Raw genomic sequence first — 25,000 nt, 5'->3', positions numbered from 1 at the left:
ATATACATATACATATATATATACATATATATATATATACACACATATATACATATACATATATATATATACATATACATATATACATATATATATATACACATATATATATATACATACATACACACACATATATTATACATACATGTATATTTATATATGAATACATATATATATATATATATATATATATATATATATATACTTATTTATATAGATATAGATACACATGCATAGTACAAACATATATACATACACACATATATACATACAGAGACAATATATAGGTATATACATACATACATATATATACATATAGACACACACATATGATATATACACATATATACATTGTGTCGTAACATTACAAAATAAGAGTTGTAAGAGTAACTTTAGTGGTAGTATTAGTAGTAGTAGGTAGCTAGCTGTGGTACTAGAAGAAATCCTACCTGATACAAACACTCCAAACAGTGCATGAAACAGCCATGTCCAAATCTGAAATCAAAATCATATCTAGTCTTGTGTTCTAATAGTTACATTTATGAGGGACCCTTCATAACTGGTAAGTAAAAGGTTAGTGGTTGTTAAAACAAGAGAGAGATATAGAAAGAGAGGAAAAGAAAGAAAAGATAGAACTGGAGAAAGAGAGATAAATTAACAGAAAAAATAAACAAGAACAATATTTATGAATCAAATATGAGAATTAGCAACCAAACCAATGAAATATATCAAACATGGTTGGTGACTGCAAAAAATATGACATACATACAAATACATATATAGTACAATGTGTTGTATACGTTTATTACAACAAAGGTCATTCAGTAAAAATATAATTACTTGGTGTTATCTGAATGCTTTCCATTTACGTTTGGTGATCATTTTAAATAAATCTTATATTAAATATATTTTCAGATGTATCTTATAAATTAATTTATTTTTAAACAGAAATATTTGGGATGGAGAATGAGTATGTGTATGTGTGTGTCTGTGTGTGTATATGTATTATCAAGCAGTATATTCTTGGTTACAACATATAATCACTCAGAATGTTGCTACCAATTATTTCACACTAACTATTGCACTTGGCAATATTGACAACTCTTCAGACTGGCTGAAAGGGCATAACCTCTTTTATAGAGAGGGTAAATATACAATCCTTGTTGGTTTGATGATGATAAAAACCAGAACAAAAGCAAAAATGATAAATTATAACATTTTCCAGGAAGAAAAAGATGAGTTGCATCCCATGGGACGCTGTTAGTTGTGGCTGAAGGGCATCAGCTTTGCATGTGTACATATTTTCTGTTCTTTAGTCCCCCCCCAAAAAAAGGCAGGGAGGGGACTATCACACTGCCAAAAGGAATTTATTTTCTATCATGAAGCCAAGATAAATAATCACAAGTCCCATTTTAGAATCTAAGGGAGACACAATATTACAATATTAGCTAGTTATATAAAGCAATTGAAAGGAGAAAGAAGATCATACAAAATCAACAAGAAACAGCTGGGGCAGCATTGGCCATATGGATTTTGAATTGTTTGCTTGGTCAAGAGAAGAATCATTTACAAAAATTTATACAATCCAGGTGCCTTCCTGAACTAAAAAAATTGAAATATTTTGTTGTTGTCCTCGTAACAGAAGGTTCATTTTAGCAACATGGTTGTTCTCTTTTCAGCCAAGAGAATGGAAAACTTGTACACATACACATACAATTGACAATGTCCCATGGGAGGCAATTCTTTTTTCCTTCTTGGAAAGTGTTATAACTTTTCATCACTTTATTTTGTTTAGTTTTTTATCATTACCAAGCAAACCAGGACTATATGTTTACCTCCTATATAAAAGAGGCTATGCACTTCTGGATAGCATATCTGAAGAGTAGTCAATATTGCCAAGTGCAATAGTCAATATGAAACCATCAGTAACATTCTGACCAGAAATATGCCATAACCAGGAATATACTACTCAACAATATAAAAGTATAACCACTTAATCTCTCTTTTAGAGGTGCTCTGTTTTCTGACTAATTATATATGTAGTTTAAATGCCTAAATAGGAGAAAAATACTTGGAAGTTGGTTAGTGTTATTAGGATTTGTTTGTAATACTGGAGCATAGTGAATTGTTTCAATCATTCAAATTTCATTGATTAGCTTGGTTAAGTCATAAAGTGTATGGCAATATGGGTTTGGCATGCTGTTGATGGGTAGTAGGGTGACAAGTAAAGTAACCATTTTTACAATTATCCTACCATCTGCTCACCAACTGTCAGCCAGCCCCATAACTTATTAACTGACCAATGAAATTTGGATTATTTGAACAATCAAATTTTCCCCCAAGTTTTTTGTTTCTAAATCCACTCACCAAGCTCTTTCATATATATGTATGTAATGTGTGTGTATTAATAGTTAAAATTTTAATTATAGATTTAATAATACTAATATGGAACAAAAAAAAATTAACAATAGGCCCTTCAACAGGATTTTAATCATTATCCCTTGCATATAATAGCAATCTCTGTATTGTAATTGGTAATGCAGTAGCGTAGCAAGCAAAAGATACATGGATCAAGTCCTGTCAGAGGGGATGTTGTTATGTTTTTATCTATTCCAAATTAGTGCTTTCATGTGTGTGTGTGTGTGTGTGTGTGTGTGTGTTGGACTAATTCATTTAACAAATGATTCCTATAAGATCAACTATGTACTCATGAGGGCTATATAAGCTGAAATACCCGAATATATAAACTAATATAGTCTAACTATTCTCATGAATGATTTATGGCCAGTTAAAATAGCACTTTACTTTGGATTTATTCTAGGTTTCTTGTTCGGGTTCAATGATTAATATTTTAAGAAGTGATTTACACATTAAAGACAAAATGTCTTTTGCTTTCTAATTAGTTTTTTTTAATAACAAGAATAAGTTAATAAAGTGAAGATTTGGAAAAACAAACAAAGTCTTTACTTCACTAGAGTGAAGTAAAGACCTTGTATGTCAATTTTCAAATTTCATATTTTTAAACATTCTGGCTCAGTTTCAAGTTTAGTTAACTTGGTTCTCACTGTTTGACATAAATTAATAAGAAGCCGGAATAAAAATAAACATTAAGAAATATTATGTCATTCTTTTATGAGTTGAATATCCTTTTCAGACTTTCATTTTATGTTATTCTTACTTCATTTCCCTTAATTTCCCAAGTGGATACTAAATGAGCTATTTTCAAAATCATATCCTTATGAAGTTACATTTTCATGTCACTAATTACACTTAAGTTAATTAAAATATAATGAACAAAGTGCTGTATCTGTTACTAATATTTTACTTAATTCTACCAAGATGGGAAAGGGAAAGTGATGTTTTTTCAATCACAACCCCAAGTTTTCTCAAAGTATTACATCATAATTTGTCTGTGAGTTGATCTGAGAGCCTTATGGAAAGCAAAAATTGAGATTTAAAAAAATATAGATATATATTTCTTATTTTATGGAATATAATTCCAAAACAAATTATAGCTTTGACCATAAAGAAATCATGAACATTTATAGAATCTCTTCAGGTTATGGCATCAAAATTTAGATGGTAAGATTCAAAATTTAGGCATAGTCCAATAATCAATGATTTGGATTTTTGTTTTCAATATTAGAACAAATTTTTTTGCTGGCCTTGTGCCAAAATTTGAAACCAATATCAGAACAGATTTTAAGAGTAATTTCACCTGTATAAAATCTGAGAAAAATGGATGAACAGAAGAACTGTATCTACAACAACTTATGTATTTGTAGAATGGTTTTCAAATATTAAACAGTATTTCTTCTAATAATAAAAACTGAAAAACATTAGACAACTCTGATCAGTGAAATCATAACCAAGTTGTGAACAGCATAACGTGTACAGAACAAAAATGGAAATCTGGCACTATGGATAATGGTTTCTATTACAGGCATATATCCGCTATCAAAGCCAACAAAACATCATAGAAATCATTAGATATAGTAGTACTAATGAAAACCTATCAGTAAACTCATTTATAAGTCCAATCAGTCTCTGAATTCAGTCCTAACTTGTTATAATGAAAAGTAAGAGAGAGAGAGAGAGGGAGAAAGAGAGAGAGAGAGAGAGTGTGTGTGTGTGTGTGTGCGCGTGTGTGTGTGTGTGTGTGTGCATGTATGTGTGTGTGTGTGTGTGTGCATGTGCATATGTGTGTGTGTGCAAAGGTATGTATTTGAAAAGATTTTGAGAATGTACTGACTGAAACAGTATCAAGAGGTACTAGAAACATTCAGATAAATATTCTTTAAACACTTATAGTTTGTGTTTATAAAATATAATAATCGTTTATTAAATATTTAATGAAAACATATTTACACACACAATGTACTTTGTTGGGATGATTTATTAAATAATATTTTTGCAATACAAACAATAAGTTTGGAGTGGAGTGCATTCAGATAACAAGTAAAAAGACAATAATACAGGCTAGCTATCCTGACAAATAATTAAAATATATTATGTCAGATTGTCAATAAACAACTTCACAGATCTAAGAATGAAATATGACACACAATATCTGAAGAGAGCAAATCAATAGTTAATAGATAAACAATATAAACAAAATGTTCAAAATATTGTGCCTTAGTGAAAATCCTTGCAAAGCAACTCTAGTGAATTCCTTTTTAAAAAATTAACGACCTAATTCTATTGTAGCAATGATAATTAATAAATATATTAGAATGCCATAAATAAGTAAATACATGATTTAATTACGGAACTTAATTTGAATCTGATTATTTCAATTTCATGTTTTAGTTACTCAAAAAGTTGTACATCAGTAAACCTAAATGCTATGTAGTTACAATAAATTAGGTAATTCTGAGTCTTCATAGTTAACAGTGCTCAAAGTGTTGAAGTTCAATGCTTAGCTAAATATATATTTTTTATTTTACCATAGGTTTTTCCAAAGAATTGAGGTTAGTGCAGTTGATGTTTAGACAGAAATTCTGTAGGTTGATGCCTTCAAGGAAAGACAGGTTGGCATGGAGGGTCCAGAGAATATTAGGTATGATTTTGTGGGGCTGTGGAGCAGTAAGGATGCTGAGAGGTTAGTGTGTCAAGTGGGTTTGAACAGAAGAGGTACACAGCTTTCTATTTGCGAAAAACAGGAACTATCATATTAGCAATAAAGAGAGAGAGAGTGTGTGTGTGTGTGTGTGTGTGCGTGTGTGAGTGTGTGTGTGTGTTAGAATATACATCATGTCACAGTGTGAAGTTTAATAACACTCATGAGCCAAAAACTCAATAGATTTTTTTTCATTTATTTATCATAATTTCTTATTTAATTGATCTAATTATATGAATGAGTATGCACAATTTACAGGAATCCAATCTATGTAAAGGTTAGTCTTTTCCTCTCTGCTCTCCAGCTTTGCTTGTAATGTGCATTGTTTGTGAATATATATACCAATTAAAGAGAGGAGGAAACTCTCAAAATAACAGATGGAAATAGGAAATTATATAATCTTGGAACAAACAGTAATCATATCTTAAAGGAAATAGATTGGAAGTAAACTATATTTTGTTTCAATTGATTTGCTTCTGTTTCTATTAATAAGAAAACACTGAACATTAAATTTGACAGACTCAAAATATTGTACACCAACACAGTTTTATTTTTAATATAAGAGAAGACTTTGCTGGAAAGTATTAAGTTATTTTTTTAATATATAACATTTACCAAAATTTAGATATATTTATGGCATTCAAATTAGAATAAGACAAGTGTAGAGAAAATACGTAAGTATTTTTGGAGTACATCTATAAAATATTTTACTTTTCTAATGAATAAATAATGTTTAAATGTGTGTCCTTTTGTCAGTTCAACAGAGACACTGAATATAGATCATGTATCAAGTGTAACCAGACAGTGATTTTGTAATGAAAAAGATAGCAATGGACAGATTAGAAAAGATAAAAAGGCAAAAGAAACAGAAAATATATCAAGAGGCATGTTTCTCTACCTTTTTCTCTTGTCAGTAGCTATTACTGCCATTTCCATTTACACTGCATCACTTACCTGCTTAAGTTCAACAAAGAATAACCCACCTGAATTAGTTTTACCTGAAGAAATTAACACAGTTTCACAGTCATATGATCAAATCACTTTGGGTTACTGCCTTAATATAAGACTTACTGCATCAATGACATGATTTAGAGCTTCAAAACATGTATCTCACGTATGTGGTTGTGAAGAAAAAGCAATTATACAAAGAGATGCAATATCTCACCAATCTACATGTGGCAGAAGTTTAATACAGGAAACAAAACTGTAATGGTTAAATACATGAGTTATAGCACTCCATTTTGTATCACAGTTTAAAAGCTAGCCAGTCTTTAGTAAGACATTGATTCAGTGACTAAATTGTAGACTTGGTAATAATGGTAGAACTATTATTGCAACCTGTCCCTTTATTATGTATGAGTAGCTAAGAAGTAGTAAAATAAATACATAATAGATGTGAAACTTGACATAAGCATAAACTAAGATATATCTCTTTCAAACAAATATAAAGAAGCTGTCTTCCATTAAGTTCTTCACATAGGAAACCATTCATTTGCATCCACAAGTAAGATATTTTACTTCCTATGATTATCAACCAAATGTCCTGTGAGTTGTCTACCAAATTTATTCTGCAGTTTGGATTTTTAGATCCTTTAATTCAACCAAAATATTAACTAAATAAAAGTAAAATATTTCCAAACCACAGAATAAAGATTCAATCTCAACTTGTGAACAAACTTGCATTTCTTAATATTTCAATTCTGTTTTCATCGGCCGTCCTAAATTAACAAATGTTATCATCAACCAAAATTATATTTATAATTATTCTAACTGTAAGTTCTATTGCTAAATAGTTAAAATATGAATGTAAGATATATAAAAAGAAACTTATAATTAGTTATTTTCCAGTGTTTAAGTATTAACTAGGTACTTCTAATTGAACTTGATCTGTAAATTTAAGGAGTCAAATCAATATAGTGCTATACAAAATCAGTGACGTAGACTTAAGCATCAATGCATTTTAATCTCTATTTTTATCCTTCTGTTCCAAGCCTTTATAGATTATAAAACCAACCCTTTACTTTATAAACATGTAGGACATAAAAAAAAATGACTATTGCATGAAAATAATCAATCAGTTTATATATATATATATATATATACTGTTGTGCCTGGGGAGAGTCATTCTCTTTTGGTGCCTTATAATTTAACACACTCACCAGTAAAATTTCCACTTATCTCCTTTTCAGTAGTTTTGATAAACTATTGAAAAGGTTGCAAGATGTAACGAACATTTTAGAAAAATAAAAAAGAAATAAGTGGAAATTTTACTGGTGAGTGTGTTAAATTATAAGGCACCAAAAGAGAATGACTCTCCCCAGACACAACAGAATATGCTGCAACACACGAACTCAAATAAAATCTTGCAAACCAAATCCAAAAACGAAATGTGTATATATATATATATTTATATATATATATAATGGAGAAATTGTATAAAATGTATATAAATGGATAATGAGTAAAGCACCAGCACAGTTTTGATTACCTGTTGCTATATATATATATATATGCTTTAAAAAAGTATTATATATTGTGTGCTTGGATTAATTAATTTTCATCTAATCTAAAAATCTTATCTAAAAATCAGTACATAAAATGCAAGTCTTCACTATTCCTGTCATTATGAAAGAAGATAATACTTAGGAACAGATTGCTAGCTTTACATCCTTGGGAGATAATTTAAAAATTCTAGCTGCCAGCTATAAATGTGAAACCTCAACCAATATATGGTGACATATCCAGATACATACCCTATGATGGCAATAATGTCAGTTTTGTTCTATATAGGCATCTATATGAGGAATTGCATGCACATTTAAAGAACAGTTTACAAAGACTGGTTTATTATTCTTGAAAATAACTGTAAAAAGTAATGCTGTCACTTTTTATTTGTAAATAATCATAATACTCAATATTTACTTTGTTTGCGTTTTCCCGTAAGACAAATAACACAGTTTTTCAGTTCAATGTAGGAGATTTAATACAATTTTGGTGATCAACTAGAAAGGCTGATCACTGAACAAGTTTATTACATATATAACTAAAAAGTACAATGACTGAAAAAGTTAAGAAGGTGGGTAAATTACCACTACTATTGTTTTAAAACATTGTGCAATACATAATCCTGCTTGCTCTAGTTTGGTTGTTCACAGATTTCCCTTTTATAGTTAATAGTAAGAAGAGTAGTGACTAGCTGTAAAACGATAACCTAGATATTAAACAATGAAAAAAATAGTTGTTCTATGTAAAATAATTTGTCCTACAGAATATCTGAATACTTTTAATCCCAAAATTACTGTTACCATTATAAAAAATGTTCTGAGTTATAACAATTTAGTTCCAGGAAAATACCTCAGAAAGTGTTCTGCATACTAAATATACATATGATAGGGTATCACATACAGAATATAGTGAATTGAAAAACTGATCAACTGAGATTATTCCTTCAGTCAATAGACAAAACTTTTCTTGGGGTGCTTAAAATAAAAGCAACTAATTGAAATTTTTGGAACTTAAAGACAATGCAGATAAAGTGGATCTTTGAAGACAATAGGTGAAAGCATCAGGCATGTTTCAGCCTTATTTACATCTCCTCAGCAAGACGTATTCTATACAACTGGTAAAACTTAGAAGCAACCAATTATATAATGAAGGAAGGAATGTGCTGATACCAATCATGAATATCAACAATAAAGTTGAAAGATAATATACCATGCTAAATACACATTAGGTACGCCCTCAGATATATAATATATAAGTTGAAAAACTTTGAATAACTGAAATTATTCATGCATTCAGTAGACAAAATTCCCTCTAGAGGCATTTAAAAATCTAAAAAAAAAATTATCAGCAAAAAAGTTAACCTCAATAAAATCAACAAATGGAAATTTTCAGATACAAAAATGATGCACAATGAAAGGGACCTTGTCTTCAAAGGCAGTTGGTGAAAACAAATCTCATTAAACCTGCCATGTGGAGTATATTCTATTCATTTGACAAAACTTAGTATATATTGAATCTAACTGCTTTGAAAACCATAAAACTTGTTAAGGTTTCTGATTATATACCAATTTAAGAAATAATCATACATCAACAGCTATTTTGAATAACAGCCAAATAATTAGGTTAGTCATTAAAGTCATTTGGTATCATTTAGTGTACATATTTCTGAGCTAAAATCCTGCTAGGATTGACTTTATCATTTAACCCATGGGGAGAATAAGTATGTACTTTTTTTTTTTTCTTAAGAAAAAAAGCCATTAATACTTCTCAATTTTATGTCCTGAGAGACTTTAATAATTTCAATCTAGGCAAGCTACAAAAATTTAAATATAATTCAAGTTATCATTTGAGCATGAATTATCTTAAGGAAGAAATGATTAACTTTAAACTTACAAACTTCAGTAAGGGAGACTGGAAGCTATGGTAAACTAAAAAATAATGAATTAATTAATCAATCTATTAATCAACAAATGACTGGTAATCTAGGTAACTTGTTTATTTTTCCTATCTTATGTTAATGAAAAATTGTTGGTTTCAAATTTTGGTACAAGGCCAGCAATTTTGTGGGAGGGGCTAAGTCAATTACATCAACCCCCCACTAGTATTCAAGTGGTACTTATTTTATTGACCCTGAAAGGAGGAAAGACAAAGTCAACCTTGGCAGAATTTGAACTCAGAACATAGAGACATGAAATGCCACTAAGCATTTTGCCTGGTATGCTAACAATTCTGCCAGCTTGTCACCTTAGAAATAGTATATATTAAAAAATATTTTGAATAGCATATAAATTGTAAACCTCAATGTGTTGAAATTATTAAAAGAGTTTTGAGAATGATAGAGATAATGTAAAGAAAATAGTGTATGTGTGGTTGAGCATGTTTAGGTGTGCATGTGATTTTTAAAAGCTTTTTTTTTTTTTACTGCTGAGACCTAAAACGGAAAACAATGCTTATAGCCAGTCAAATCAGAAAAATATAGGCTGTAAATACAACTGTACATTCATAAGTCATGAACTTCAAACTTGCTACAAGCATAGCGTTAAGCCCTTTTTGCATATAATACTCTGTTTTGAAGTATTTGCTGAACTTCAGAGAAGTATGTTTCACCCTTAGAAAGTTGGCTTTAGAAAACGACTAACACTCTTTCTAATGTGAAAGCATCATTGGAAATGCTATTGAAAATATACAATTTAGAATTCTTACTCAACAGGTTTGAAAAGGTTTTGTTCAAATTGCTTTTACAGCTCTATTTCTTTGACCATAATTATTATTTTAATGTCTATTTTTCCATGCTTACATGAGTCAAGTAGAATTCACTGAAGCAGATTTTCTATGGCCATATGCCCTTCCTCTTGTCAATCCTCACCTGTTTGCAAGGAAGGTAATATTTCCTCATAGTCAGACATGTTTTCAGAGATCAGAAACAACAGACACTGTTTGTATGATGGTGTCACTTGTTTTGCATCTATCATGTGATGTCAAGACAAGGAGACACATACCCATGCATATACAATGGGTTTCTTTCAGTTTCTGACTAATACCAAATCCACTCACAAGGCTTTGGTCTGGGGCTACAGAAGACACTTGCTTAAGGTACCATGCAGTGGGCCTGAACCTGAAACTACATGAGTGGGAACCAAACTTTTGAACCAAACAGCTATGCCTGCAGCTAAGAAAAAAATCAAACCATCCAATCAATTTAAAATTTGAAAAAAGAAATGGAAGATATTTTCAGCTACATTTTGTATCCTAGTTTGAATAACTGTCTGGTGTTTTTAAACCTAAACAGTAAGTAGTAACAGTCATGTTATGTATGACATTAAGGATTTCCTTTTCGTAAGCATAATTCCAATTTCATACGAGAAGCAGCTAAGTCAGCAGCAATACATTAGTAGCATTTATTCAGTTAAACCCAGAGAGATAAAAAATGAAGTCAATTTAGCAGGATTAGAGTTCATGTGTTAGACACCAAACTAGATAGACTGAAAAATGTAGTAAAGTGCACTACCACTTTTCCCTATCTAATATATAACACTGAGTAGTTAAAAAATTAATGAAAACCATACTAGATATTTTATTGAAAAATTGGAAAATAAAATAACAAATAGAAGCTTTCTGAGAAAAAATAAAGGAACAAATAAAGCAGATATAAAACAATTTAATTAATGAAAGTAATATTAATGAAAACAGAAATATAGTATATAAAAAGGAGCTGATAACAGCTTCTTTTCTTAGAGTAAAGCAGTAAAAATGTATCAGTTTAAATATTTTCTAGGGAAATTGTTGAGAATTGTATGCAAATTAGTAAAAATTGTAGAAATATTGCAGTGAAAAAGTGAATGAATCGAATACAGCACTCAGACAATGAGAACAGAACTTCATTAATGAAAAGAATAGAGGAACTAAAGGAAATCTAAGATCCTATCCATTATCTAACAAAATAGATAAAATCTGAAACTGAGTTGCTTTACAAAGATTTTGGTATTCTCACAGTTTAAAATTTAACATTAATAATATTTCAAAAGACCTAATAAAGTTTTTTAAATACTAATTTTAAAATAGAAATTGCATGTCAAATAAAAATACATTTTCTTTTTACATGAGCAAAAATCCTTGTATTTATAGAGTTGTAAAAAATGAGAGTTTTGGATCTTTATGTATTTCTGAAAGGAATTACTACACCCAAAAGAAACAATTTTTGTTGGAAACAATAACAGGGTCATGGATTCATCTTGAAGAAAACTAAATTTAAATAAATTAATTGGTGGTTATTATAAAACAATAAAAGTCCTTGGTAGTGGTCTGCAGACCAGTTTCAGTTTGCAGTTGAAACCATTTCATTGATGCTACAAAAGACTCTTGAAAAAGGCATGATAACCACAATATTTTATTTTCACTGTTCTCCTGTATATTTTTGACATCAGGCGTTTAAATAAACTACCATCACTATTATTAGTATAGTTGTTGGTGTTGTTGATGCTGTTGTTTATTGATTTTTTTAAATAAGCAAAAGGCCTCAAATTTAGAGGAGAGGTATAGTCAATTGTATCAACCCCAGGACTCATTTTATGCCCTATTTTAATCAACTCTGGGTGGAAGAATGTTGACCTTAGTGGGATTTGAACTCAAAATATAAAGGATTGTAAGTAATTACTGCAAAGAGTTTTGGAAAACACAAATTATAGTCTAAAAAGACAAAAATAATTATTTTTCATCTTGAAATAGTTATGATGTAAATAGATTAGAATAAAAAATATCTTTTAATCTTTTATTCTATAATTCTTTAATACAGAACTGCTTGTAGTTTTGATGCTATGTTACACAGTAAAGTTTTTAAGCAGTGAGAATAAAAGAGCAATTAACAAAGACACGTGAAAAAAAATCAATGAAATGTAGAATCAATTATTAGCTTACCGTGGTATGCAAGCTTCTGCCATCCACAAGAGATCCATATTGCAGGCTAAGATAGGCAGATGAGGGTAGGGAATTTCTCGAGGTACAAAATTAGGTAAACCATCCGATAAAAGTACATCAGTAATCAACTGCAGATTTGTTTCCCATCTCACTGGTTCACCAAATAGTATCACAGCTGTTATAAATATTGAAAAAAAAATTAATGATTAAATACTGGTTTATTTGATATGTTTGGTAGTATAGAATGACATATGTTGTATCTAAGGTGGGGAACTAGATCTAGCCATTGAAGTCGGGTCATAACTGTATATCCAGTTTAATAGTCACAAATTTGTATCTACTAACTAGTATTGTACTGTATCCAGGATAATGCAACTCAAATCCATCTGCAAGATAATGAATACTTGATTCCCACTAAGCATATTATATTAAGTTAATTTGATACTGTTAGTGGACAAAATACAACACATTAGGGTCATGAGTTCCCAACTCACTATAGTTAGTGGCTCTCTTGCGCTTGGGTAAAGTATTGAATTTTACTTACAGAAAAGTATGCACCAGACATATGGCACTTTCTTCTGACTCACTTTCAAAAAGACAAGTGATAAGACTAACATCAGAGTAATATTCTTTGCAAACTAGTGGCATATGGGTGGGTACCATAACTAATATGGCTAGAGAGAGAAAGAGAGACTGAGAGAGAGGTCTGTAAACCTGTAAATAAGTGAAAGATATTTTTAAAAAGTGGGATAAAAACTGTATTTATAAGACAGTATTTTGTTTTCTTAAGTACAATTCACCATCCACCATATATCAATATGATAGGCTTAAATCAAGATACAAATTACTGTCCTTAAATTCCCAAAGTTTATGCAACAGGATCTACCTTTTTGACTCTTACATCAGAAGTATAGACCTTGATTTCATTAGTCACAGAAACATGAGCACACTCTTTACTTTGCAATGGTGTTTTTAATATAGCTGGTCACTTGTTTTGTAAAGACCACATTAATCATCATGAAGGTGATGTGATAGTTTATGCTTGTTCAAAATTTTCAGCAATTCCTTGTGATAATCTGAACAAATCACAAGAGGTATTTTTATGTAATATATGTATAAATGTGTCAACACTTCTACTTGGGATTGTTTACTACCCACAAATTATCATCAGGACACACAACTTCTTGACATGCTCAGAGCTGCATCTAAGATAACAGTCACTTATGTTTTCATTGTTGATAACTTCAATTACCCTAAGATTGATTGGGAAACCTTTCAATGGCTGCAAAGTGCAAATGATTTCCTTGATTTAGTGTTAGATTTAAGCTGGTTCCAAGTAGTCACCTCCCCAACAAGAGTTGACAACACTTTGGATCTGATCTTTACCACTAACCCTGAAACAATTATCAGTGTCACTACTGAGAAACATTTAGGTGACAATAACTGTGCCTCTTCTGGTCTTCACAGTGTTGCTTATCTGCTTCTCAAACACAGGTTTTTCTTTTGCACTTTTTCATTCTTCTTCCAATTTTTCCTTAATAAATGTTCACCCCAGAGCAATGGGAAATTGCCTGCATCATTCTCTTGTTGAAAAAGGGTGATTGCACATCACTTGTCAACAACCATCCAGTCAGTTCTACTAGCTGCATCACCAAACTGATGGAGTCCTGTGTCAGAGAAACACTCTGGAACTTCTGGAACTCTCACAGCCTTATTCAACCCTCACCAGTTGGAATTATCCTTAACTCCAGCTGCTGTGGCCAACTCATTGAGTTTCCTGAAGATATCACCTGAATCACAGATGGTGGATCATGGATAGATGTTATCTATCTTGACTTTGAAAAAGCCTTCGATTCTGTTCCATACAAACAACTTATGGCAAAACTCTCTACAATGGGTGTGAAAGATGATCTTTATAATTGATTGAAGTTCTTCATTCTTGTTCGAAAAGAGGTAGTCAAGACTCTTAGACAGCAGTCTTCAGCCTATAAAATGACATCTAGTGTCCCACAGGGATCTGTTCTTGGACCCCTGTTGTTTGTTGCATATATTGATGACATTGATGCCAACTTGAAGAATGTTGAAATATACAGATGACATCAAGCTGTACCTTGAGATAAAAACGAACAGATCCTATATGCTATAGATCTTGCAATCAGGTCTGGACACAATGCAGCAATGGATTACTGACTAGCAACTCAAGCAGGCATTTTGGGAGGAAAAACCCAGCTTTTACATACTCCCTCTACAATACCAACCTTAAGAAGTCTGCAATGAACATGACCTGGGCATTATTGTCAACAGCAGCTTGCACTGGGCAAACCACATCTCTAAAATTGTCAAGGCCAAGGGTTATTTAGTATCACTCAGCAAGATCTTTGTCAGTCACTCTTCAGCTATCTATTTACAGCTGTATATGGCTATGGCACGTCCACACTTAGAGTTTGCATCACCAGTCTGGAACCCCTATCTTGCTCAGTAATGGTTTGTGTGTTTTCTCAGCATATCGGTCTCCTAAAAACTATTCAGAAATGTGTACAGATAAATACCTGCCATCAGGTACCTATAATACTCTAAATATCTTGCTTCCCTGGACATGGACACATTAAAGTTCCAGTGTTTGGCAACTGACTTAGTAGATGCCCACAGGATTATCCACCATCTTTCCCACAACAACCTTGGGCACCTTTTTGAATACCATATGTCTAACATTTGTGGACATGCTTACAAAATCAGAAAACAACACAGCACCCATGACTTTTGGAAACATTTTTTTCACATTCAGAATTGTTGAATCATGGAAAAACTATCTGCACCTGAAATTTGCCAACAGTACACATGATGTTCCCTCTCTTTTTTTTTAATGATTCATTCACTGTTCACTTCCCATGAGTTATTCTATGTACTGTTCATGCACTTTCAGCTACTTTTCTGATGAGATGTAGTGCACCTAAGCCCTGTATACAATAAATTCATTTCATTATCATTATTATTTCATTGCTTTTTTATTTGTGGAGTGAATGTGCAAGTTTCAATTATCACATGAATTAGTAGCTTCATTTAAATATTTATTAGAACAATGAGAATGTCATTCCAACAGGCAACTTCCCATGAGGGGAAAATTTGATTTGTTTTTTAAGTCTCTCTTTTTCTAGACTTACCATAGATCTGTTCCACAAAACACTTAGAAGTTGTAACTGTGGACACCCAAAATGCAATATCAATATCCCTTGTCTAAGTTGCTCTATCTGTTTTTAATCTATATAATATTTAATCTAAAAGATCCTAAGGGACAAAATGTCAAGTCAGTAGAATTTGAAAAGCAGAACTCATAACCATCAATTATCAATTCTCTGCCAATACAGTATCTTTATCTTTTGTTTGTTTCAGTCATTTGATTGTGGCCAAGCTGGGGCACCACCTTGAAGGGTTTTACTTGAACAAATTGACACAAAAACTTATTTTCTTAAGCCTGGTACTTATTCTATCAGTCTCTTTTGTTGAACTGCTAAGTTATGGGGACACCAGTTGTCAAGCTGTAGTGGGGGACAAACACAGACACAAAGACCACACACACACACATTAAAAAAAAACATTTGTCAAAAGCTTACCTTCAATTTTAGGGAAGTATTTCTCAAAAGCACAAGGCTGTTAAAACAGAAAAAAAAAAGGAATTATGTAGTGTATCATTTAATCATTAAAGCTGATATGCAAAAGAAATTATGAATGTGTAATAAAATCTAATTAAGAAGTTAAGCCACTAATGATTTTATAAACAATGTCTGTTGTTATGTGACCTGTGGTTAGAAGCCTATGCTTATATAGTTCAAATTCTGACTAAGTTAACTATTTTGGTAGTTTCAAAGAGATGAAAGGCTAAATACTAAAATAGTTGAATTGCTCTATAAATAAATAAGGAAGAAAGTAATGATTATGAAATATTCTTGATTAATATTATCAATTAATTTTTAAAAATGCAATATACAACTCACATAGAAAATAATATACTTACAGCAACTTGGCGCCTTTTATGATCAACCATATCCAACAAAGGGAACGTCTGTCGAAGAGTCTCTATGGTGGTAACTTTAGTGAAACCTAAATTCTTTGCAATTTCTAAAACTGGTCCCTGACCAGATACTAAAACATGTTTGTCATGGAATTGCCGAAACATTTTTAAGGGACTATGAGACATCACCACTTGGTCTGGTTGAACCTAGAAACACAGTAATAAAGAAAACATTTATTTACATAATCATATTTTTTAATACAGAAAATAGAAAACAAAATAAAAGATAGTATATTGAATAATTAACAAGACAATTGGCTGAAATAAGATCTGCAAAAACTGCCATTTTCCTATTTATTTAGTACTAGATTGTTACCCATTTTATGACAGGTAATGATGGAAATACCATTGTGGGTAATATCAGTATTAAACAGGTACACTAATATAATTTTACTTTTTCAAATTTCATGGTGTATATACAAAATAACGAAATGAATTATTTCCAAAATAAAAATTTTTAAATTGAAATAAAATTGAATAAAAGCAAATAATACTGCTTGATTGTCAATTCATAAAAGATATACTGTATTCATTCCATGTCAGTTAATATGACGTTTTTGGTTGGAACAAGCAACCAACAATAAGTCTTAACAGTAGAAGTTACTCATTGTGTGAGAGTAATAATTTCGGAAATAATTTTACTTCTTTCAAATTTAAGGGGTTTTCGAAATCAAATTCGATGACTGGCATCCATGCCAGTGGAGCACTAAGAGCACCATCTGAGCGTGATTGTTGCCAGAGCAGCAAACTGGCTTCCATACCAGTGGCACATAAAAAGCATCATTCGAGCATGATCATTACCCGCGTCGCCTTACTGGCACGTGAAAAACATTCGAGCGAGGTCGTTGCCAGTGCCGCCGGACTGGCTCCCGTGTGGGTGGCACATAAAAACACCATTGGAGCAAGGCTATTGCCAGTACCGCCTGACTGGCCCTCATGTCAGTGGCATGTAAAAGCACCCACTACACTCTCGCAGTGGTTGGCGTTAGGAAGGGCATCAAGCTGTAGAAACTCTGCCAGATCAGATTGGAGCCTGGTGCAGCCATCTGGTTTGCCACTCTTCAGTCAAATCATCCAACCCATGCTAGCATGAAAAGCAGACGTTAAACAATGATGATGATGATGATGATACAAAATAATGAAATTTATCTGATTTTAAAAATTAAAAAAATCATCAACTTATAATTAAGATTGAATACAACAGTATTTTTACCTGCATGTTTTCAATAAATATGTTATCAATAAAAATTATACTGTTTAATTACAAATAACTATAAGACTATAATACCTAGATATTTTCACTGTTTTACTTACTAATACTTATTTCTTTAATACCAGTTCTTCATATAACTACATTTTACTAAAATTATTTAGAAAACTGTAGATTCAAACTTAGAAATTATTGCAACTGAGTATGTGAAACTGCTCAGTTTCATTCTTACAATTTTACAAAAAACTAATCAAAATCATAATGATTATAACATTTCTTTAACCACTGAAGCATATTGTATTCATATTTTAGTTAACTAAAGTAAATTACTACTAGTAGTAGTGGTGGTGATAACAGAAATAGTTGTAAAAACATTCAAGAGGGATAACTTTGTAACTGTATTCAAGAATTGTAATGAATATTCACCCCAAGCCCTTTGTTTCATACACTCACCTCTTCTTTTAACTCATGTTTCAATTTGCTCTCCCCCACTCCCTTTTCCTGACAGATACACAGCCTGAGACCAATACAGATTGTGTATCATAGTGATAGATTAACAATATATACAACGATCAGTTAAATGAAATCCACTTTTTCATGGTAGCATAGGTTAACCAGACTTGCAATACAGTAGCTCCCCTTCCCTCTCAACTTGTCTGATACACTATATCTCCATTCTTCCCAATCTTACATTGTCTCATCTATGTGGCATCATGTTTTTATATGTGACCAGACTACATAACCTCTTCAGTCCTACATCTGCCATGATGCATCTGTCACAGTAAACTCATATCTACTCTTCACTCAATGAACATAATCCAATTATCTCATGTATAAAAAAACAGTATAATCCATCTCTCCTGATTAGCTTCTTGACTCATTTCTACTCAACAGCAGTGAAATCTAGCCATGCTAGATTTTAGCTACTATTAAATTTTTGTGTCTATGAAACCAATAAACCATAGCAAAGAATAACCTTTCCAAATTGCAAGAAATAAAACACTTCCCTCTTACCCAGTCTACATCTTTTTTCACAGTTCTTTGATAAATTTTGTGCTGGGAAACAGATTATCATACGAAATTACACAAGAAAATTTAGCCTTGGACCTCTATGTAATTGCCTCAAAGACTATTATAAAAGAAGATGGCTGTGAACAGAAGAGCATCAGCGGACATTCAGCCACAAACACTATTAAGACCTTTAGCATTAGTAAGTACCTTCACACATGGCTTGACCAATTTTCACAACTCATTTATCAATACCAAACTTTCTCATTATAGAGAAATTACAGAATTACAGAACTTAGCAAAAACCTCATGCAACAGTAGAATTATAGCAGTCAACAATAATGGTGCTGTGCTGTACAACCTGCTTAACTACACAAGTAACTAGCTTTCCATCAACACTTTTATTTCAGTTGACAGCTATGTAGAGAATGTATGACAAAACATGATAGAGAGAACAATGCATATGTTATCGTTGTTGTTTGTTAAACTCCTGAACACTGTAGCTATGAAACTAACACTGATATTGTTTGTGTGTGTGTGTTTTGTGCATATTTTTTGTTTGCTTGTTTGTCATATGTCATACATAACATAAACAAAATTAGATAGTAAACCAAGGCCTTCTCAGCTGATTTAAAAGAATTAAAAACACTCCTTTACTTGTTTCAGTCATTTGACAGTGGCCATGCTGGAGCACTGCCTTTAGTCGAGCAAATCGATTCCAGGACTTATTCTTTGTAAGCCTAGTACTTATTCTATCGGTCTCTTTTGCCAAACCACTAAGTTACAAGGACGTAAACACACCAGCATCGGTTGTCAAGCGATGTTAGGGGTACAAACACAGACACACAAACGTATACACACACACATACACATATATATACATATATACAACGAGCTTCTTTCAGTTTCCGTCTACCAAATCCACTCACAAGGCTTTGGTCAGCCCAAGGTTATAGTAGAAGACACTTGTCCAAGGTGTCATGCAGTGGGACTGTACTCGAAACCATGTGGTTCGTAAGCAAGCTACTTACCACACAGCCCCTCCTACACAATTCTAACACATTCAATGCCAAAGACTAAATATACATTCAATCTACATAAAATAGTAGCTAAATTCTCTCAACTCACTACCTTATCATTTTAAAGAAAATGTTCTTGAAAAGGCTGACCTAGTTAAACAGCAAAAGAATATTGGTTTCAAATTTTGGCACATGGTCAGCAAATTCAGGGGAGGGGGTCAGTTGATTACATTGACCCCAATGCTCAATTGGTACTTATTTTATCAATACCAAAATGACGAAAGGCAAAGTTGACCTTGGCAGCATTTGAAATGAGAATGTAAAGACAGACAAAATGCCACTAAGCATTTTGCCCAATGCACTAACAAATCCGCCAGCTTGCTGCCTTTTTTATCATCATCATCATTTAACATCCATTGTCCATGCTGGCATGGGTTGAACAGTCTGACCAGTGCTGGTAAGCTGGAAGGCTGCACCAGATTCCAGCCTGATTTGGCATGGTTTTCTACAGCTGGATGCCCTTCCTAATGCCAACCACTCCAAGAGTGTAATGGGTGTTTTTATGTGCCACTGGCACAGATGTCATTTGTGCAACACCAGTATCTTCCACGACTGCAACTTTGCTTGGCTTGATGGGTCTTCTTCTCAAACATGACATAATGTCAAAGGTCTTCGACATTGCCTCCGTGAGGAACTCAAAAGGAACTCAGCCACTTTGCCTCCATAAGACCCAACACTTGAAAGGAACTCAGCTGCTTTGCCTCTGTGAGGCCCAATGCTCAAATGCTTGAAAAGAACTCAGCCACTTTGCCTCCATGAAGCTTAATGCTCCAATGGTGCTCTTTACGTGCTATCAGCATGGATGCCAGTTATGTGACACCAACATCAGCCATGACAACGATTTCACTTGGCTTGATAGGTCTTCTCAAGCACAGCATATTGCCAAAGGTCTTGGTCAAAAGTCATTGCCTCTGTGAGGTTCAAAGTTCAAAGATCATGCTTCACCACTTCATCCCATGTCTTCCTGGGTCTACCTCTGCCACAGGTTCCCCCCACAGTTAGAAATTGGCACTTCTTTATACAATTCTTCTCATCTATACACATCATATGACCATATGAGTGCAGTCACCTCTCTTGCACACCACATCTGATGCCTCTTATGCCTAACTTTTCTCTCGAACATGCACATTCACATTGCACTTCTAGCAAAGCATACTAACTTCATTTATATATATGCATGGAAGATGGATGTTAAATGATACTGATGAAGATATATATATATATATATATATATATATATATATATATATATATATAATATATATATACATATACATATACATATATATATATATACATATATATATATACATATATATATATACATATATATATATATACATATATATATATACATATATATATATACATATATATATTTATTGCCAGCCTAAGGTCCTTTGTTGTAACCATTAATGTAAGACCCTATTTTTTTATATAATGTATGAAATGAGCCTTTATAGTTTCAGGGGTATGTATATGCACTTGTATGCATGTTTAGATATGCATAAGTGTATGTTTCATAAGTGTTCGAATGCTTTTTGTACGATCATATATACACATATATGATAGGCTTCTGCACAGTTTCCATTGACCAAGCTGCCTTCACCAGGCATTGAACAACTTAAGGTGATGGTAAAAGCCAGCAACTTAAGGTGCCATGCAATAGTATTAAACTAGAATCAACATGCCTATAAAACACATTTCTGAACCACATAGTCATGCGGTTACTAGAAATACATAAGGTATATAAACAGAAATAGTACATAAGTAGATTGTTTTATTAAAAAAGAAAAAATGATGATTTCAAATCCTGCCAAGGTTGATTTTGTAGCTTATCCTGCCAAGATTGATAAAATATGTACAAGAGGATTGATATAATTGACTGTTCCTTCCCTCATAAAAGTTTCTGGTTGTGTGTCTATGTAAAGAAATATCAATATGTATAATATGCTATGTGTCTTTGTATTTGAAGCTGTTGATTTTTGTTCCACTTTATAAGATTTACGTTCTAAATCATTTGACATGAGCTGAAGTCATTCTGTTTATTTTTTTTGTATTTGCCTCATAATGTTTAATCAAACAGTTTGAAATTTTCTAAATTAACCAACAGCATTTCTATTTTTGCACTGCAACAACATCTCTATTTAGTTCTGTTTGTCTTTTGTATTTGAAAGTTTATTCTTATTCTCCTTTTTTAATGCTTAACTAATGTTTTAATATTAATTTTAATGATTTACCATGCATCACAACATTTATAAGAGATCTTCATCACTACTATAGCTCAAACAGTTATTTTAAGGTAAGTTACTGCCATACTAGAACAATGAAACTTGAGTTTCATCCTATTTTCCCACTAAGACCAATAACATTTTTTCTCTCTAAATTTTCAAACAAAATCTTCACTTATTTGCCGGAGTTGTTCTGTTTATTTTTTGTATTTGGAAGTTCATTCTGCAATCTTCATTGTGTTATAATGTTTTAATGTTCATAAATTCAGGTGATTTGTCCAACTTCACAGAAATCATAAGAAATTTCTATGCTACCTTAGCATGTAGTCTACTGCTGTACCTGTACTGTATGCTATGAAATGACTTGGGTTAAGGTTAGGGTTAGGAACACTTTGAAATTACAGACTGAAAATTCTGAAAGCCAAATTATGTTAGTGTCTCCTCATGACTGCCCAGAAATGTTGTTCTTCATTAACTTCTGCTGTGAATCACACCCATATAGTATTTTGGAAATAATAAATATAATTTTCTTATTTTCCTGTTAATTTTGCATTTTTAAAATTTATTTCCTCATCCTCTACTTGTCAATTGTCATCAGATATCTTTTTTACTAAAATTCCATCATCACTGACGGCTCAGGAACTCTAGTTATATATAAAGCAGTAAATAAACATGATAGTTATTTTAATAGCAAAAAACAATTACCTGTACATCCAGCCATTTAGAAAGTTGTTTAGCTTTTTCTTGTCGTAACATATTACCAGCATTTGTAACAAATAATGCAGGTACTATAAACCTGCCATATTCATCAGTCAAAAGTTTGAACGCCTCTTTTGCTGAAGGAAGGAGGTTTTTACCTCTTACAATTACTCCATCAATATCGAACAGAAACCCAAAGCAGGGTTTGTTGGCACTCTGTGAAAAATATGAATTAAAAAGAAAAAAGTGTAAACATATATAAAAAAAAATCATGAGGCAAATACTTATATACATTGATTGTTTTTGTATGTTGTTCAGTCAAACTAAAGTAGAAATTAATACCAATCTCATTCCATAGTTGAGTAATTTATAGAAGGGAATCCATGAAAAATTGCTTTGAAATAGTCATATTTGCATAATATAGGATAGTAACAGTAAAGGAAATAAATTGAAGGGCAAAAAAATTATTTTCAGTTGCTTCTTATATCAAAGTCTTAAACTGTAGTTGCAAGTTCTTCACATTTCATTGTTCTTAGCTTTCTTAAATACATACATACATATAAATATATACCTATGCCAGTATCAACAATGGATGTTAAATGATGCCTCAATTTAAGTGCCTAATTCAACTGATTCATAATTATACATATGTACATATACATATTACACATACAAAAATGTGTGTATGTGTGTGTGGAGGGACAATGACCCAGTGGTTAGGGCAGCGGTCTCGTGGTCATAGGATCGCAGTTTCAATTCCCAGACCGGGCGTTGTGAGTGTTTATTGAGCAAAAATACCTAAAGCTCCATGAAGCTCCAGCAGGGATGGGGGTGAACCCTGCTGTACCACAACTTTCTCTCACACATTCTTCCTGTTTCTGTTGTACTTGTATTTTGAAGGGCCAGCCTTGTCACACACTGTGTCATGCTGAATCTCCCCAAGAACTACATTAAGGGTACATGTGTCTGTGAAGTGCTCAGCCACTTGCACATTAATTTCATGAGCAGGCTGTTCCGTTGATCGGATCAACTAGAACCCTCGTTGTCGTAACCGACGGAGTACCACGATATATTATATATATTACATATATACATATATATATATATATATATATATATATATAAAATATAGTTTAAAGATTCAATAGAGGTAGAATCAACAAGAATATCAATTTAAATACACAACTGAAAGAGCTATTGATAGTTGCCTACTTTTATGATATTTGAGCAGGCATATTCATAAAATACACCATGTACCTTATATAATGCATAAACAGAGCCTAAAAGATTGCTTTAAAATACATGGTGTATTTTATATATATGCCTGTTCAAGTATTATAAAAGCATGAAACTATTAGCAACTCTTTTGGTTATGTATTTAAATTTAAATATTTATATATATATATGTACATATATATATATATATATATATATATATATAATATATATATATATATATAATATACTCTTTTACTTGTTTCAGTCATTTGACTGCAGTCATGCTGGAGCACTGCCTTTAGTTGAATGAATCAACCCCCAGGATTTATTCTTTGTAAGCCTAGTACTTATTCAATTGGGGTCTTTTGTCAAACTGCTAAGTTACAGGGATGTAAACACACCAACAACAGTTGTCAAGCAATGGTGGAGGGCAAACACAGACACACATATATAGCAGCCCTCACAATTTGTTTCACTGTCCTGTTTTGTTACCGACTTTGACCCTCTGCAAAATCCCAAATTTTACTTTGGTTTGCGGGAGCATCTGTTTTCTCAAAGGCACATATTGTCGTGAATTGCTCGAAATGTGGAGTAGATAAACAGCCGACAACTGATGAAGAGTCATTCTTTATGTTACTTGTCTTGTTTCTCTTGCTGTTTGCAAAAAAACGTTTGTCTTCATATTTCATGTTGTTTTTCGTATTTCATGTTGTTTACATTTTGTGATGTCCTGTACTCATATTTGCATATATATATACTTATATATGTCAGTATGTACATATATGTATGCATATATATATATATTTTATTTATATTATTATATGATTGAACACCACACATCTACATCTATTTCCAAGTAAGTTTATCTTCATAATTTTGATGCGACTCTATACTGTTCTCTCTCTCTCTCCTTTCGTTTTCTCTTTCTTCCTTTCTCTAATTCTTTTT

The 25,000-nt window shown here is 32.1% G+C and overlaps 1 protein-coding gene and 1 long non-coding RNA gene across 2 annotated transcripts in view; one reads left to right on the top strand and one right to left on the bottom strand.

The window, feature by feature from the left end:
• LOC115217353 (haloacid dehalogenase-like hydrolase domain-containing 5) overlaps positions 1 to 25,000 on the bottom strand; it is a 49,562-nt gene that overhangs the window by 19,635 nt on the left and 4,927 nt on the right. Inside the window, exons 2-6 of the mRNA XM_029787021.2 lie at positions 22,841 to 23,050; positions 16,551 to 16,754; positions 16,150 to 16,186; positions 12,539 to 12,713; positions 450 to 495 (exon numbers count right to left, since the gene is read on the bottom strand). Coding sequence (XP_029642881.1) covers positions 450 to 495; positions 12,539 to 12,713; positions 16,150 to 16,186; positions 16,551 to 16,754; positions 22,841 to 23,050 — 672 coding nt within the window. The remainder of the gene's footprint in view (positions 1 to 449; positions 496 to 12,538; positions 12,714 to 16,149; positions 16,187 to 16,550; positions 16,755 to 22,840; positions 23,051 to 25,000) is intronic.
• Positions 5,783 to 25,000, top strand: part of LOC118765445 — a 27,337-nt gene continuing 8,119 nt past the window's right edge. The window contains exons 1-2 of the long non-coding RNA XR_005001315.1: positions 5,783 to 5,793; positions 11,400 to 11,406. This is a non-coding gene — a long non-coding RNA (uncharacterized LOC118765445). The remainder of the gene's footprint in view (positions 5,794 to 11,399; positions 11,407 to 25,000) is intronic.

The sequence above is a fragment of the Octopus sinensis genome, linkage group LG11 (genome assembly GCF_006345805.1).
Source record: "Octopus sinensis linkage group LG11, ASM634580v1, whole genome shotgun sequence".
NCBI classification, from domain to species: Eukaryota; Metazoa; Mollusca; class Cephalopoda; order Octopoda; family Octopodidae; genus Octopus; species Octopus sinensis.
The sequence above is the reverse complement of the archived record's forward strand: the minus strand, read 5'-3'. Positions and strand labels throughout refer to the sequence as shown.